This window comes from Mobula hypostoma, chromosome 6, assembly GCF_963921235.1.
Source record: "Mobula hypostoma chromosome 6, sMobHyp1.1, whole genome shotgun sequence".
NCBI lineage: Eukaryota > Metazoa > Chordata > Chondrichthyes > Myliobatiformes > Myliobatidae > Mobula > Mobula hypostoma.
Genome location: NC_086102.1, coordinates 77,459,802 through 77,477,402, shown reverse-complemented (window position 1 = coordinate 77,477,402; position 17,601 = coordinate 77,459,802). Strand labels below are relative to the sequence as shown.

The following is a 17,601-nucleotide window of genomic DNA, read 5'->3' as shown; positions in this document are numbered from 1 at the left end:
TAAAACTTCACTCAGCTTAATAATGCAATCACCTATCAATCGTTATTGCTTATTTATTTACTATTATTAGTTTATTTGCTCTATTTTCTTCTTTTGTATCTGAATTTGCACAGTTTGTTGTCTTTGTTATATTTTATGCAGTGGTTGTCTTTCCGTCTTGTGAGCGGCTTCTCATTGATTCTACTGTGTTTCTTTGTACTTAGTCTGAATGCCCACAACTGAGTAAATCTTAGGGTAATATATAGTGAAATACATGTACTTCGATAATAAATTTACTTTGAACTTTGAGAACAAATAGCCTCGGTTCTTTCTTTCATTATAGAGATGGGCAATAAATATTGGCCCCAAAGCCATGCCCACAGCCTGTACAGGGATAAAAATAAATCGCATAAACAGTCCTCACCTTTCTGAATAACAATTTCTGCATCATGTTTCTATAATTGCTGTATTATTAAGGAGCAAATTGACTGTACCTGGTGTATTCAGTGGCTGTGAAGTTACGGTACTGCTATCTATAATGAAAATATAAGCTCTCATGAGACAAACAGCTATGCCCGGTGTGTGATACTGATAATACTGCATCTGTAGATTATGACACTGTTGTACAGTCTGGGAATAATGAATACAAGTGGTTATTAAAGAATATCATAGGTACTGGCAATTTCCAAAAATACTCAGTGGAAGTAAGAGATAACCTAGTGACAAAGTAATAAATATATGGTGAAACCGGCGAAAAATGTCCTTTGGGCCAAAGCCTTTCCAAACAGAAACAAATTCAGATTTTAACTCTCATCAGTGTTGTTCAACTCCTATCACCAGTCCATCCCATTGTCCACACAACATTCTATTCTGCTATCTTGTATCATTAATTATGTCCAACAGAACTGTTTTTCTCTATTTTTGTTCCAAATTTCCATCAGCAATGGGAAGCCTTATTCCAATGTAATCTGAAAAGGAACTTAAAAGCAATGACTACTTTCTTCACATTCCGTCTCCCACCTTGGGCCTCGGTTTCTTTTCTTCCTTCTCCCTCTCTCTCTTTGTCTGCCTCCATCTATCGTTCATCTGCCAATATCTCTCAACTCCACCAGCACTCGCCTCTTCTAGCAAGCACTAAATACCTACCGTCTTACACGCCTCAGCAGTCCATCAGTCACAGTAGAATCCATTCTGCCACTCCCCTTCTCCCCTCTACACTGGCTGTCTTGCCTCTCCACTCTCAGTCCCAATGCAGAATTTCAACTCAAAATGGATTCTTTTCCTGCCAGATGGATGTTTAACCCATGATTTCTTCTTGTTTGTTGCTCAGGATTACAGCATCTGCAGTCCCTTGTGCCTCACTTATGAACAATATTAAGCGTTTACATTGTGCTCAATATATTTCTACTGGTGTACTTATGTATAATTAAGGAAGCACTCTCTCCAAAGAACTTGGAGACCAAAATAGACTGGGTAGCAGTGAAGATTGCATGAATGGTACAAAGGATGACTGTCTTCAAAAACATGGGTGTCTGGAGAATCTTATACCCCTAGAACAGGACAGATTCAAAGGAATGTTCATGAAGTTGCAGATACAGGGCAACTTTACTTATCCACATCCAAGACCAAATTTACCTGCATTGTTCTGGAGCTTGAAGAAACTGAGGCAAAAATATCTCTTGCAGTTAATCATATGTGTTTTTTTGTAAAACAAGTTTGAAAAGTAGGAGAAGCTGTTTTAATCTTTATCAGCAAAAGTGAGTTGTGTATATCCCTGAAAAACAGTTATATACAAACTCCCTGTAAAGAGAAGAGGGCATTGATTCTGACTGGGTAACTATTTAGAGGTACAATGGACTGAACATGTTTTTTGTTTGCACTTTATTAGTTGCATTATTAGACAGTAACTTCTGGGATCAGACTGTATACAAACAAAGGAATAGATAATTACTGCAGTCCTCATATTTCTAAATGATACAGGATCTAATTACACTGGACAACAAAGATTTTGCTTCCTGAATACTTTTAGGTGTATCTTATGAATTTTAGGCTACTGATCATGAAAATCACCATGAAATTTCCCTATCATGCACCATTTTTAAATAAACTTATGTTTATTATTTCAATTCATAATTCAAGTCAATTAAAATGTTCCCGACAATGTAAGCTGGGAAGTTTCCTATCTCGGCCAGGAATGCTTGGGCATGTTTAGGCGGTTCAGCTGCTGCATGGCAGGACAGCTTTTAGTAATAATTACTGGGCTCAGGACTGTCAGCATGGAATTTGCTATCACCAGGCACAAAAATTTCTATGAAGGATTTTGATATTGGAGACAGATGCTTCCCAGAATAACTGATGCCAAGATTAAGGAAAGCATTTTTGTTGGTCCACAAATCAAACAGGTCATTAATGACAGGCAATCTGAAGAATTTCTAGTGGGACTGGAGAAAATTACATGGAAGGCATTCAAGGAAGTTGTTGAAATTTTTTTCAGCATCTACAGAGCAGCAATCTACATGCAGCTGGTTGAAAGCATGCTTCAAGCATATAAAACCATAAAATGCAACATGTCACTAAAGTTTCATTTTCTGCATTCCCATTTAGACTTCTTCCCTGCAAACTTTGGTGCTGTTAGTGACAAGCATGGTGAAAGGTTTCACCAGAACATTGCGGTCATGGAGAAAAGATACCAGGGCAACTGGAATCTATCAATGCTGGCAAATTATTGTTAGATACTAAAGCGAGAAGCCTGAGACACTGAGTACAAATGAAAATCACGAACAAAGTATTTTTAACTTAGTTGAACTATTGCAAAGTATCAGCACCATTATGCAATTAAACACATTATATTCAATAAAATTTAATTTGTTGTTTCTCCAAATTCCTACGTGATTCAAGTAGTCTGAAAATATATTTGTGTTCATCTTCAATCATTCTATCATAAACAAAAAAATTTCTGAGGAAGCAACACTTTTGAAAAAATTTGTTGTCAACATAGAACATAGAATACAGTACAGGCCTTTCGGCCCACATTGTCATGCCAACCCTCAAACCCTGCCTCCCATATAACCCCCCCCATCTTAAATTCCTCCATATACCTGTCCAATGTTACCAATAGGTGTAAGGAACAGAATCACAATATCTGTGGTAATCATTTCAACAGTTGTCACATCAGTGATACTGCTCTCTAAAATGCAAACACAAGGTTTCATGAGCCCAAAAACACTGCTTTCTCTCTGTTATTCGTTTTCTCTACGGAGTATACTACAGCGCTATTCTTTGAGATGTTAACAGCTATTGACAATTCATCTCCCCAGACTAATCTCTTTACATATCCTTGTCTAAATCATATTATATTTTTCACCAAGATGGCTTATAATATTAGTTAATAAATTTCACTATTGTTTGGAACTAACTTCAAACAGAAATATACACGGATTGCAATTCTGTTTGAGGCTATTCTGTTGCCACACCAACCCATCCCAGACTCCATCACTGAACCTTCTGCCCACCACCCAGACTCCCTGCCCTTCTACATTTTACCTCCAGTAAGGTATTGTGAAATAGGTTTATTTCAAGTTACCATTAACTGGGACAGCGTGTACAGCGTTTCAGAGATGAACCATCACATATGCATCTGTGATATTTTTCATTTTACTGCTTATATCACAGCAAACATGCAGCTATGGAAAATTCACTTGAGAAAACACAGAGGTGTTGGTATTGGTATGGGAGAACTTTATCCGAAAGATACAAGGTGCAGTTACCTTCCAACACCAGGGGCGACTAGAAAATCTAATCTCCTGAGAAGGGTGAAGAGCAATATCAGCAGAGCTATTAAAATATAGAAAATTTTAGGTCTGATTCAATAAAAATGTGGTACATCCAAGAGCAAGTCTATCAACAATCTGGGTTTATTTATTCATTACAATTTATTATTGAACCAGATTGGAAATTTTATGATTATGATACTGGAGTACTATTTAAGAGGAGTGCACTGAACCTATTCAGGGAGCTACTTATTTCAAAGTGACCTCATAGGCACATTAGAACTTCACTCAGCTTCATATTGCAATCACTTATGAATACATTTTCAAGGATTCTTCATCTCATGTCTTGACCGTTATTGATTATTTATTTATTGTTATTATTTTGTTCGCTCTATGTTCTTCTTTTTCATTTGTATTTGCATAGTTTGTTGTCCTTAGTATATTTTATGCAGTGTTTGTCTTTCCGTTTTGTGAGCGGCTTTTCATTGATTCTACTGTGTTTCTTTGTATTTAGTGTGAATGCCCGCAACAGAGTCAATTTTAGGGTAATATATAGTGACATACATGTACTTTGATAATAAATTTACTTTGAACTTTGAGATCAAAAACCCTGTTTCTTCCTTTCATTATAGAGATGGGCAATAAATACTGGCCCCAAATCCATGCCCACAGCCTGTTCAGGGATAAAAATCAATCACATGAACAGTCCTCACCTTTCTGAATAACAATTTCTGCATCATGTTTCTATAATTGCTGTATTATTAAAGAGCAAATTGACTGTACCTGCTGTATTCGGTGGCAGTGAAGTTACGGTTCTGATATCTGTAATGAAAATATAAAATCACATGAGACAAACAGCTATGCCCCGTGTGTGATACTGTTTATGCTGCATCTATAGATTGTGACACTGGTGTACAATCTGAGAATAATGGTCACAAGTAGTTATTAAAGAATATCATAGGTACTGGCAGTTCCCTTCAGTACTCATTGGAAGTAAGAAAACACCTGGTGACAAGTTAATAAAATTATTGGCTAACACCAGTGAAAAATGTCCTTTGGGCCAAAGTTATTCCAACCAGAAACAAATTAAGATTTTAACATTCATCAGTGTTGTTCAGTGCCTATCAGCAGTCTATCCCATCGTCCAGACAATATTCTATTCTACTATCTTGTATCACTAATTATGCCCAAGAGCAGAACTGTTTTTCTCTATTTTTATTCTAAATTTCCGTCAGCAATGGGAAGCCTTATTCCAATGTAATCTGAAAAGGAACTTAAAAGCAATGACTCCTTTCTTCACATTCCCTGTCTCCCACCTTGGGCCTCAGTTTTTTTTTCTTCCTTCTCCCTCTCTCTTTGTCTGCCATCATCTATAATTCATCTGCCAATGTCTCTCAACTCCACCAGCACTCCCCTCTTCAAGCGAGCACTAAATCCCTATCATCTTACATCCCTCAGCAGTCCATCAGTCACCTTAGAATCCCTTAACACGACTCCCCTTCCCCCCTTTACACTGTCTGTCTTGCCTCTCCACTCTCAGTCCGGATGCAGAATTTCAACTCAAAATGTTGACAGTTCTTTTCCTCCCACAGATGCTGTTCGACCTATAATTTCTTCTTGTTTGTTGTTCAGGATTACAGCATCTGCAGTCCCTTGTGCCTCTCCTATGGTTTTACCAGGTTACAAATACCATTTATTCAACAACCCTCTATCTACACCTTACTCTAGGCAAAGGAAAAAATTACCCAAATTATGAAATGGTTCTTCTGTCCAGTTAATTTAAATATCTGGAGAATCTAATAACTTTGGATTAATCGGATCATAGGCAAGGCTTCATTTTCTTTTGATCTTAAAGTATCTTTCATGGGCTGAACTGAAGTCTTGCAATACCAAACTGGAATCTTATTTCAAGTTCTCCCGAGGTTATAAATACCATTTCATGAACAACTTCCTTACTCTGGGCAGAGGAAACAAATTCATGAATGATGAGCTGATTCTTTGTGACCAATTAATTTAAATACCTGGAGAATCTAACAATCTTTGAGTAATGGGAGGAAAGGGAAGGTTTCATGCAGGGTTCTGAACACTGAATAGTTTTCATTGTTTAACTAATTGAAAATGATTCCTGAGGCAGTTCAATCAGCAATCAGGGTTCATGGATACATTGTACCTTTTTAAGGAGACAGGTGAGAAGGAGGGAAACATATGATTCTGCAAACATTTTTAAGATCACAAAGTTGTTTCATGAATATTATAGAATCATAATATAATTAGGTACACATATTTTACACAAGGATATTTGAAGGGAGGAAGGTACTGAACCTACTCAGGGAACTATGTATTTCAAAGTGACCTCACAGGCACATTAAAATTTCACTCAACTTAATAATGCAATCACTAATGGATACACTTTCAAGGATTCTTCATCTCATGTCTCGATCGTTATTTCTTATTTATTTATTATTCTTATTTTGTTTGCTCTATTCCCTTATTTTGTATCTGTATTGGCACAATTTGTTGTCTGGTATATTTTATGCAGTGTTTGTCCTTCTGTCTTGTGAGTGGCTTTTCATTGATTCTACTGTGTTTCTTTGTATTTAGTGTGAATGCCCGCAACAGAGTGAATCTTAGGATAGTATAAGGTGACATACATGTACTTTGAAAATAAATTAACTTTGAACTTTGAGAACAAGTATCCGTGGATTTTTTCCATTATAGAGATGGGCAATAAATACTGGCTCCAAAGCCATGCCCACAGCCTGTATAGGGATAAAAAGCATGAACAGTCCTCATGTTTCTGAATAACAATTTCTGCATCATGTTTCTAATATTACTGATACTGTGAAAGAGCAAATTGACTGTACCTGGTGTATTCAGTCGCAGTGATGTTACGTTACTGATATCTGTAATGAAAATATAAAGTCTCATGAGACAAACAGCTATGCCCGGTGTGTGATGCTGTTTGTGGTGCATCTGTAGATTTTGACACTGGTGTACAGTCTGAGAATAATGAATACAAGTAGTTATGAAAGAATATCATAGGTACTGGCAGTTCCCTTCAATACTCAATGGACCAAAGTAATAATCAAGTGACAACTTTATAAAAATATTAGTTAACACCAGTAAAAAATGTCTTTGGGCCAAAGTTATTCCAAAGAGAAACAAATTCAGATCTTAACTTTCATCAGTGTTGTTCAACTCCTATCACCAGTCCGTCCTATTGTCCACACAACATTCTATTCTACTATCTTGTTTCACTAATTGCGTCCAAAAACAGAACTGTTTTTTCCTATTTTTTCTAAATTTCCATCAGAATTAGGAAGGTATTTCTTAACCCTAATCTAATTTAATCTCAAAAGAAACTTAAAAGCAGTGTCTGTTTTCTTTAAACTCCCAGCCTCCCACCTTGCTCCCTCTGCTTTTTCTTTCTCTTCCTCTCTCTCTCTTTGTCTGCCTCCATTTATAGTTCACCTGCCAATGTCTCTCAACTCCACTAGCCCTCTGCTCACCTAACTGGCACTAACTGCCGATCATCTCACACCCCTACTCAGTCTTCCGGTCACCTCGAAATCCTTTATCACCACTCCCCTTCTCCCCCTTTACACTGGCTGTCTTGCCTCTCCACTCTCAGTTCTGATGCAGAATTTCAACTCAAAACATTGACAGTTCTTTTCCATCCACAGATGTTGCTGTACCCATGATTTCTCCTTGTTTGTTGCCAAGATTTCAGCATCTCCAGTCCCTTGTGCCTCTCTTTTGAACAATATTAAGAGTTTACATTGTTCTCGATATACTTCTACTGGTGTACTTATGTACAATTAAGGAAATAATCTCTGAAGATCTTGGAGACCATAATAGACAGGGCAGCAGAGACAGTTGCCTGAGCAGTACAAAGGATGACTGTCTTCAGAAACATGGACGTCTGGAGGATCTTACCTCCGTAGAAAAGGGCAGATTCAAAGGAATATTTACAAAGATGTTGATCCAAGGTGATTTTTTTTTGCCCACAATCAAAACAATTTACATGCATTGCAAATAACGTGCTTGAAGAAACAGAGGCTAAAATATCTTTGGAAATTAATTATATGTTTTTTTTTAATAAATAATTTTAAGGAACAAAACTAAAGTACCTGTGCTATTCATTTGAACAGTTGACACATCAGTGGTACTGCTCTCTAAAATGGAAACACAAGCTTTCATAAGACAAATGCCTTAGCGTTCTCTCTGTTATTCCATTTTTTTTTATTACAGAGTATAGCACAGGGGTATTCTTTAAATATTATGTATCAGAAAGTAAGATGGTGCCGGTAACTGGCGACTTTGCGCATGCTCTCCCCAGCAAACTGCCCTCTCCACTATCTAAACCTCCTATCCGCTACATCTAGCAAGACCAACAACACGCTGGCAAAGCTACTGACCCAGCTGGAGACCACCGCGCCAGAATTGCTTCTTAAACTCCGGACTGCACCTGGACCCAACCAGCGAGGCCTACCACGCTCCCGGAGACCCAGAGTCTGCTACCGTGCCGAAGCGCTTGGAGACACAGCCCATTCCGACCAGCATCTCTCCGGAGCAGACGACCACACAGAAGTGAATGCAGAGACCTCAAGGTGCCCCAGACGCTTCCCCGGACCGACCACCGTAAAGCCCCATTGGTGGCCATCCACACCTGCCGGAAGTGAGGCCTCCGCCGCCGACCTCGAAATTGAGCCCGAGGCTTGGCTGGAGGGGAGGCCTCTGCAACCGTGACTTGGCTTATGGACTTGTTTCAGCTAGGAGCCTGGCCATCCAGGATTAAGTGTTGGCTTCGGTGCCCGAACCAATCGACAGCCCAGGCCCCTGGCAGCTAGAAGCGGCAGCAGAGCCTTCCCCGTCACTCGGCCCGACCTGGAGTGCCCAACGATGCGACCTGCCAATCGATCCCCGCGGGACGCGTTCACCAACCTCAAAGAGCTGACAACAACACACTGCATTGATGGAAACCTGGAAAGATGCACTATTTACAGAGGAAGTGTGGGAAAAGAGCTGGGCTGCAGGTCAGATTGAAGCTGAGGGGCTTCAGGGTCCCTATGCCCACCATCCTACTAGCTAATGTGCAAGCCATAGAGAACAAGGTGGATGATCCTAAAGGGAGACTCAACTACTGCAGGAAGATGCAGAACTGCTGTGTATTCTGTTTCACCGAGACCTGGCTCTCCCCTGCCACCCTCAACTGTGCCATCCGACTGGAGGGATTTTCGATCCATCCGGCATCACCGCACGGCATCTTCGGGCAAGATGAGGAGAGGTTGTGTCTGCCTACTGATCAACACTGCGTGGTGCTCGGACACAGTGGCACTGACAAGCTCCTGCAGCCCGGACCTGAAACACCTGTCGGTGAAGTGTCCCCCTACTATCTGCCACGGGAATTCACCTCGGTCATACTGACAGCGGTCTACATTCCCCCCCAGGCGGATGTGGAGTGTGCTCTGAACATACTGTATGCCAACATCAGTGAACTTGAGACCAGGTATCCGGAGGCTTTGCTCATTACAGCCGGGGACTTTAACTAGGCCAACCTCAGAAAGGTGCTGCCAAAGTTATACCAACATGTCTCCTGCCCCACTAGAGGCCCGAATATACTTGACCACTGCTACACAGCAGTTAAGGATGCCTACCGTTCCGTCCCATGACCTCACTTCGGAAAATCGGACCATCAGGCCGTACTCCTCCTCCCGGCTTACAAACAGAAACTGAAGAGGGAGGTCACGGTGTCAAATGTAGTGTCGCGTTGGACGGAGGAAACGGATGAGGTCCTCTGTGACTGCTTTGAATCGGTGAACTGGTTAGTATTCAAGGAATCGGCAGCCAACCTCGATGAGTATGCCTCAATTAATTATGTTTTTTCGTATAAACAACTTGGTAAGTAATAGAAGATGTTTTAATCTTATTCAGTAAGAGGGAGCTGTGTATACCACTGAAAAGCAGATATATGCATCCCCCACGACTAACCTCTTTACACAGGTCTAAATCGTTATATTTTTCATCAAGATGCCTTGTAAGATTAGTTAACAAATTTAATTGTTTCTCAGCATTAACTTCAAACAGAAACATACATGGATTGCAATGCTGATTGAGGTTGTTCAGTTGCCACCACAACCCATCCCAGACTCCATCACCGAACCTTCTGCCCACCACCCAGACACCCTGACCTTCTACATTTTACCTCCAGTAAAACAGCTTTATTTTGTGATTACTGTTAACAGAGAAAGAATGTACAGTATTTCAGAGAAGGGCCATCAAAAATACATTTGTGATATTTTTCACTTTACAGATTATATCACAGCAAACATACAGGTAAGTAAAATGCATTTAGAGAAAATACAGTGATTGTGGCATGGGAGAACTTTTTCTAAAATGATACAAAGTTCATTTGCCTTCAAACACCAGTGTTGTCTAGAAAATCTAATCTCTTGAGAAAGGTTTGGTGGAACAAAGATTGGAAGGTATTGAAAATTTTAGATCTGATTAAATAAAATTGAGATACATCCAAGAGTAAATCAATCAGCAATCTGGGTTCATGGATTCATTACAATTTATGATTGAACCAGATTGGAAATTTTATTAATACGATACAGGTGGTACTATTTAAGAGTATAGTGGCGTAAGAAGAAAGGTTGAAGTGTTTTATAGATGTTATCATCTCCCTCCATTGAACCCAAGTCATATCCAAGTCAACAATGAAGCAAATTGACATATATCACCAGCAAAATATGTTCTTTTGTTTTTAGAAGAACTTCCATGGGCTGAACTGAATTCTTGTAGTAACAAATTGGAATCTAAATGCAAGTTCTGCCCTGCTTACAAATACCATTAAATGAACAACCAGGTATTTATTCCTTTCTCTGGGCAGTGGAAAAAAATAACCAAATTTTGAAATGGTCCTTTATATCCAGTTAATTGAAATATCTGGAGAATCTAATAATCTTGGACAACGGGAAGGGAGGGAAGGTTTCATGGATGGTTTGAAAATATGAATAGTTTTGATTGTGGAACTAACTGAAATTGATACCTATGGCAGTTCAATCAGCAATCAGGGTTCATGAATACACTGTAATTTATTAAGGAGACAGGTGAGAATGAGGGAAACCTATAATTATAGAACAATTTTTAAGATCTTAAAATTGTTTCATGAATATTATAGAATCGTAATATAATTAGATAGGCTTATTTCACACAAGGATATTTGGTAGGAGTAGGGTACTGATTCTGTTCAGGGAATTATGTATTTCAAAGACACCTCACAGTTAAGTTAGAAATTTACTCAAATTAATAATGCAATCACCTATGGAGTCACTTTAAAGCACTCTTCATCTCATGTTATAGATACGTATTGCTCCTTTATTTATTATTATGTAATTGTTCTTTTTTAATCTTTTGTATCTGTATTTGCACAGTTTGTTATGTTTGGAATATTTTGCAATTTCTTTGTCCGTTTTGCATGTGGTTTTTCATTGACTCTACAGTGGTTTTTTGAATTTACTGTGAATGCCCACAGTAGAATCAATCTCAGGGTAGTATATGAGGACATACATGTACATTAATAATAAATTAACTTTGAACTTTGAGAACAAATGGCCCAGCTTCTTCCTTTCATTATAGAGATGGGCAATAAATACTGGCTCCAAAGCCGTGCCCACGGCCTGTACAGGGATAACAATAAATCACATGAACAGTCCTCAGGTTTCTGAATAACAATTTTTGCATCATGTTTCTAAAATGTGATAGTACCTGGTGTATTCAATGGGTGTGATGTCAAAGTATTGTACCCTTTAATGAAAATATAAAGTCTCATGAGACAAACAGCTATGCCCGGTGTGTGATACTGTTTATGGTGCATCTGTAGATTTTGACACTGGTGTACAGTCTGAGAATAAGAAATACAAGTAGTTTTTAAAGTATTTCACAGGTACTCACAATTCCCTTCAATACTCAATGGAACAAAATAATAATCTAGCGACAACTTAAAAAAAATATTAGCTAACACCAGTAAAAAATGTCTTTGGGCCAAAGTCATTCCAACCAGAAACAAGTTGAGATTTTAACTTCCATCAGCATTGTACAGCTCCTGTCAGCAGTCCATCCCATCTTCCACACAACATTCTACTCTACTATCTTATTTCACTAATCATGTCTGGAAACTAAAATGTTTTTCCCAATTTTTTTCTAAATTTCCATCAGCAGAGGGAAGGTATTTCTTAATCCTAATCTAATTTAATCTCAAAAGGAATTTAAAAGCAGTGTCCATTTTCTTCATAATCCCCGCCTTCCACCTTGCTCCCTCTGTTTTTCTTCTCTCTCTCTTTGTCTGCCTCCATCTATAATCCACTTGCCAATGTCTCTCAACTCCACTAGCCCTCTGCTTACCTAACTGGCACTAACTGCCGATCATCTTACACCCCTCCTCAGTCCTCCGGTCACCTCGGAATCCTTTCTGCCACTCTCCCCCCAACCCCGCCGCTTTACACTGGCTGTCTTGCCTCTCCACTCTCAGTCCTAATGCAGAATTTCAACTCAAAATGTTGACACTTCCTTGCCACCCACAGATACTGCTTCACCCATGAGTTCTTGTTTGTTGCTCAGAATTTCAGCATCTGCAGTCTCTCTTATAAACAATACTAAGAGTTTACATTGTGCTCGATATACTTCTACTGGTGTACTTATGTACAATTAAGGAAACACTGTCTCAGAAGTACTTGGAGACCACAATAGACTGGGTAACAGAGGCAGTTGCCTGAATGGTACAAAGGATGACTGTCTTCAGAAACATAGGTGTTTGGAGAATCTTATCTCCCTGGAAAAGGCCAGTTCAAAGGAATGTTCATGAAGGTGCTGATCCAGGGCTTTTTTTCCCTCCACAGGCAAGATAGCAATTTACATGCACTGTAAGTAATTTGTCTGGAGCTCGGAGAAACTGAGGCAAAATTACCTTTTGCAATTAATTATTTGGTTCTTTTTGTAAACACAACTTGATGAGTTATAGATGCTGTATTAATCTTTGTCAGCAAAAAGGGATTGGGTATACCCATGAAAACAGATAAATGCAAACTTCCTGCAATGAGAGATGGATACTAAAGTTATTATTGACTAGGTTACTATTTCAGACGTACAATGGACTGAACACATTGCTTGCGCTTTATTAGATGCATTATTATAACAGCAAATGCTGGGGTCCAAAACTCTGAACAAACAAAAGAATATAAAACTGCAGCAGTTCTCATGTTTCATAATAATACAGAATCTAATTAATATTCATATTTTAAGGAACAAAATTAAAGTACCTGCTGTATTCATTTGAACAGTAGTCACATCAGTGGTACTGCTCTCTAAAATGGAATCACAAGCTTTCATGAGACAAATGCCTTTGCGTTCTCTCTGTTATTCCTTTTTTTCTACAGAGTATAGCATAGGGCTATTCTTTGAGTATTATGTATCAGAAAGCTATTGTTTAAGAAGTTAACAAATAATGGCCATTGCTTTGAAGTGACTACAAACAGATACATATAAACTATTAATGAGCTGTTCAGATCCTACCCCAATTCATCTGAGCCTTCACCTCCACATTTTGTACCCACTACCCAGACACTCTGTCCCATTACATTCTATTTCTGACAATGTCCAGTAAAACAACTTTTATCATATTCCACCACACTATATTGCAAAGACTTTCCTACATCCTTTGCAATTTATTGGCTAAATTAAAGCTGGTACCGTATATTTACTTTAAAAAAAAACATACTTTTTGAAAACTACAGTCTTTGGATTGGAAATAGGGGTGCTTTACCAAAATAATATAAAATAGGATTGACTTCCAATATCAAGGTTGACTGAAGAATCTAATCTCCTGAGAACATAAATCTTCAGGAAAAGTGTTGACAGAATTTTCAAGTAATGAATGTTTTGAATCAGATAAATAAAGGAATTAAATCCTCAGGCAGGTCAGTGAGCAGTCAGGGTGCAGGCATTGAGTGTTATTTGTTTGGAACCAGTTGGGAAATGAAGGGGAATCACTAGTATGGAATCATTTACGAAGTCAGGCTGCACCTGAGAGTAAGAAGTGGATACTGTTTCAGAATTAATTTCCTTCAGAGAATTGGATATGCAAGGAATTCCAGTTAATTGGGACACATTGGGATCAGTAGATTTAGACCCAACTAATTCAGTGATTCTACTGTGTTCCTTTGTATTTACTGTGAATGCCCACAAGAGAATGAATCTCAGGGTGGTATATGGGGACATACATGTACTTTGATAATAAATTTACTTTGAGCATTCAGAACAAATAGCACCGGTTCATTGTCGAGATGAGCATTAAATACTGGCCTCAAAGCCGTGCCCACAGCCTGTACAGGGTTAAAAATATATCACATGAACAGTCCTCATGATTCAGAATAACAATTTCTGCATCATGTTTCTAATATTACAGATACTGTGAAAGAACAAATTGACTGTACCTGTGGTATTCGGTGTTAGTGATGTTACTGTACTGCTCTCTGTAATGAAAATATAAAGTCTCATGAGACAAACAGCTATGCCCGGTATGTGATACTGTTTATGGTGCATCTGTATATTATGACACTGGTGTACAGTCTGAGAATAATGATCACAAGTAGTTATTAAAGAATTTCATAGGTACTGGCAATCCCTTCAATACTAAATGGAACTATGTAATAACCTAATGACAACTTAATAAAAATATTCACTAACACCAGCCAAAAATGTCCATTGGGCAAAAGTTATTCCAACCAGAAACAAATTCAGATTTTAACATTCATCAGTGTTGTTCAACTCCTATCACCAGTCCATCCCATCTTCCACACAACGTTCTATTCCACTATCTTGTTTTACTAATTATGTCCAAAAGCCACACTCTATTTTTCTATTTTTGTTTCTAAATTTCCATCATCAGTGGGCAGGTACTTCTTTACTCTAATCCAATGTGATCTGAAAAGAAACTTAAAAGCAATATCTCCTTTCTTCACACTCCCTGCCTCCCACCTTGCACCCTTTGTTTTTTTTCTTTCTTTTCCTTTCCCCCTTTGTCTGCCATCATCTATAATTCATCTGCCAATGTCTCTCAACTCCACCAGCACTCCCCTCTTCAAGTGAGCACTAAATCCCTATCATCTTACATCCCTCAGCAGTCCATCAGCCACCTTAGAATCCTTTATCACCACTCCTCTTCTCCCATTTACACTGGCTGTCTTGCTTCTACACTCTCAGTCCTGATGCAGAATTTCAACTCAAAATGTTGACAGTTCTTTTCCTCCCACAGATGCAGTTTGTCCCATAATTTCTTCTTGTTTGTTGTTCAGGATTACAGCACCTGCAGTCCCTTGTGTTTCTCCTATGAACAATATTAAAAGTTTACTTTGTGCTGGATATACTTCGACTGGTGTACTTATGTATAATTTAGGAAACACTCTCGCCAAAGAACTTGGAGACCATAATAGACTGGGTGGCAGTGACAGTTGCCTGTCTTCAGAAACATGGGTGTCTGGAGAATCTTATACCCCAAGAACAGGACAGATTCAAAGAAATGTTCATGAAGTTGCAGATCCAGGGCAAATTCATTTGTCCACAACCAAGACAAAATATACCTGCATTGTAAATAATTTGTTCTGGAGCTTGAAGAAACTGAGGCAAAAATATCTTTTGCAATTAATCATATGTTTTTTTTCGTAAACCAAATTAGAAAAGCCAGGGAAGCTGTTTTAATCTTTATCGGCAAAAGTGAATTGTGTATATCCCTGAAAAGCAGTTATATACAAACTCCCTGGAAAGAGAAGAGGGCATTGATTCTGACTGGGTAACTATTTTAGAGGTACAATGGACTGAACATGTTTTTTGTTTGCACTTTATTATTTGCATTATTAGACAGTAAATTCTGGGGCCAGAAACTGTATAGAAACAAAAGAATAAATAACCACTGCAGTCCTCATATCTCGTAATGATACAGTATCTTATTACTAATAGCTTTAAGGAACAGAATCACCATACCTTTGGTATTCATTTGAACAGTTGTCACATCAGTGATACTGCTCCCCTCAAAATGACATCTATCACTGGTGAAGTACATTCTTCTGCTTTAAAACATCTTCTATGGGCTGAACTGAATTCTTACAGTAACAGATTTGAATCTTAATGTAAGTTCTTCCTAGGTTACAAATACCATTTATTCAACAACCCTCTATCTACACCTCACTCTAGGCAAAGGAAAAAATTACCCAAGTTATGAAATGGTTCTTCTCTTCCAAATTGGAATCTTATTGCAAGATTTCCCAGGTTACAAATACCATTTCATGAACAACTTCCTTACTCTGGGCAGAGGAAACAAATTCATGAATGATGAGCTGATTCTTTGTGTCCAATTAATTTAAATACCTGGAGAATCTAACAATCTTTGAGTAATGGGAAGAAAGGGAAGGTTTCATGCAGGGTTCTGAACACTGAATAGTTTTGATTATTTAACTAATTGAAAATGATTCCTGAGGCAGTTCAATCAGCAATCAGGGTTCATGGACACATTGTAACTTATTAAGGAGACAGGTAAGAAAGAAGGAAACATATGATTCTTAACCATTTTTAAGATCACAAATTTGTTTCATGAATATATAGAATCATAATATAATTAGATGCACATATTTGACACAAGGATATTTGAAGGGAGGAAGGAACTGAACCTACTCAGGGAACTATGTATTTCAAAGTGACCTCACAGGCACATTAAAACTTCACTCAGCTTAATAATGCAATCACCTATGGATACACTTTCAAGGATTCTTCATCTTATGTCTTGATCGTTAGTTCTCATTTATTTATTATTCTTGTTTTGTTTGCTCTATTTCCTTATTTTGTATCTGTATTGGCATAATTTGTTGTCTGGTATATTTTATGCAGTGTTTGTCTTTCCGTCTTGTGAGCGGCTTTTCATTGATTCTACTGTGTTTCTTTGTATTTAGTGTGAATGCCCGCAACAGAGTGAATCTTAGGATAGTATAAGGTGACATACATGTACTTTGATAATAAATTAACTTTGAACTTTGAGAACAAATGGCCCAGCTTCTTCCTTTCATTATTGAGATGGGCAATATATACTGGCCCCAAAGCCGTGCCAACAACCGGTACAGGGATAACAATAAATCACATGAACAGTCCTCAGGTTTCTGAATAACAATTTTTGCATCATGTTTCTAAAATGTGATAGTACCTGGTGTATTCAATGGGTGTGATGTCAAAGTATTGTACCCTTTAATGAAAATATAAAGTCTCATGAGACAAACAGCTATGCCCGGTGTGTGATACTGTTTATGGTGCATCTGTAGATTTTGTCACTGGTGTACAGTCTGGGAATAAGAAATACAAGTAGTTTTTAAAGTATTTCACAGGTACTCACAATTCCCTTCAATACTCAATGGAACAAAATAATAATCTAGCGACAACTTAATAAAAATATTAGCTAACACCAGTAAAAAATGTCTTTGGGCCAAAGTCATTCCAACTAGAAAGAAGTTGAGATTTTAACTTCCATCAGCATTGTACAGCTCCTGTCAGCAGTCCATCCCATCTTCCACACAACATTCTATTCTACTATCTTGTTTCACTAATCATGTCTGGAAAGTAAAATTTTTTTTCCTATTTTTTTCTAAATTTCCATCAGCAGAGGGAAGGTATTTCTTAATCCTAATTTAATTTAATCTCAAAAGGAATTTAAAAGCAGTGTCCATTTTCTTCATAATCCCTGCCTTCCACCTTGCTCCCTCTGTTTTTCTTCTCTCTCTCTTTGTCTGCCTCCATCTATAATCCACTTGCC

The 17,601-nt window shown here is 38.2% G+C and overlaps 1 protein-coding gene across 1 annotated transcript in view; it reads right to left on the bottom strand.

The window, feature by feature from the left end:
- Window positions 1-17,601, bottom strand: part of LOC134348721 (adhesion G-protein coupled receptor G2-like) — a 189,144-nt gene that overhangs the window by 81,607 nt on the left and 89,936 nt on the right. The window contains exons 27-29 of the mRNA XM_063052526.1: window positions 14,243-14,281; window positions 6,614-6,652; window positions 4,533-4,571 (exon numbers count right to left, since the gene is read on the bottom strand). Coding sequence (XP_062908596.1) covers window positions 4,533-4,571; window positions 6,614-6,652; window positions 14,243-14,281 — 117 coding nt within the window. The remainder of the gene's footprint in view (window positions 1-4,532; window positions 4,572-6,613; window positions 6,653-14,242; window positions 14,282-17,601) is intronic.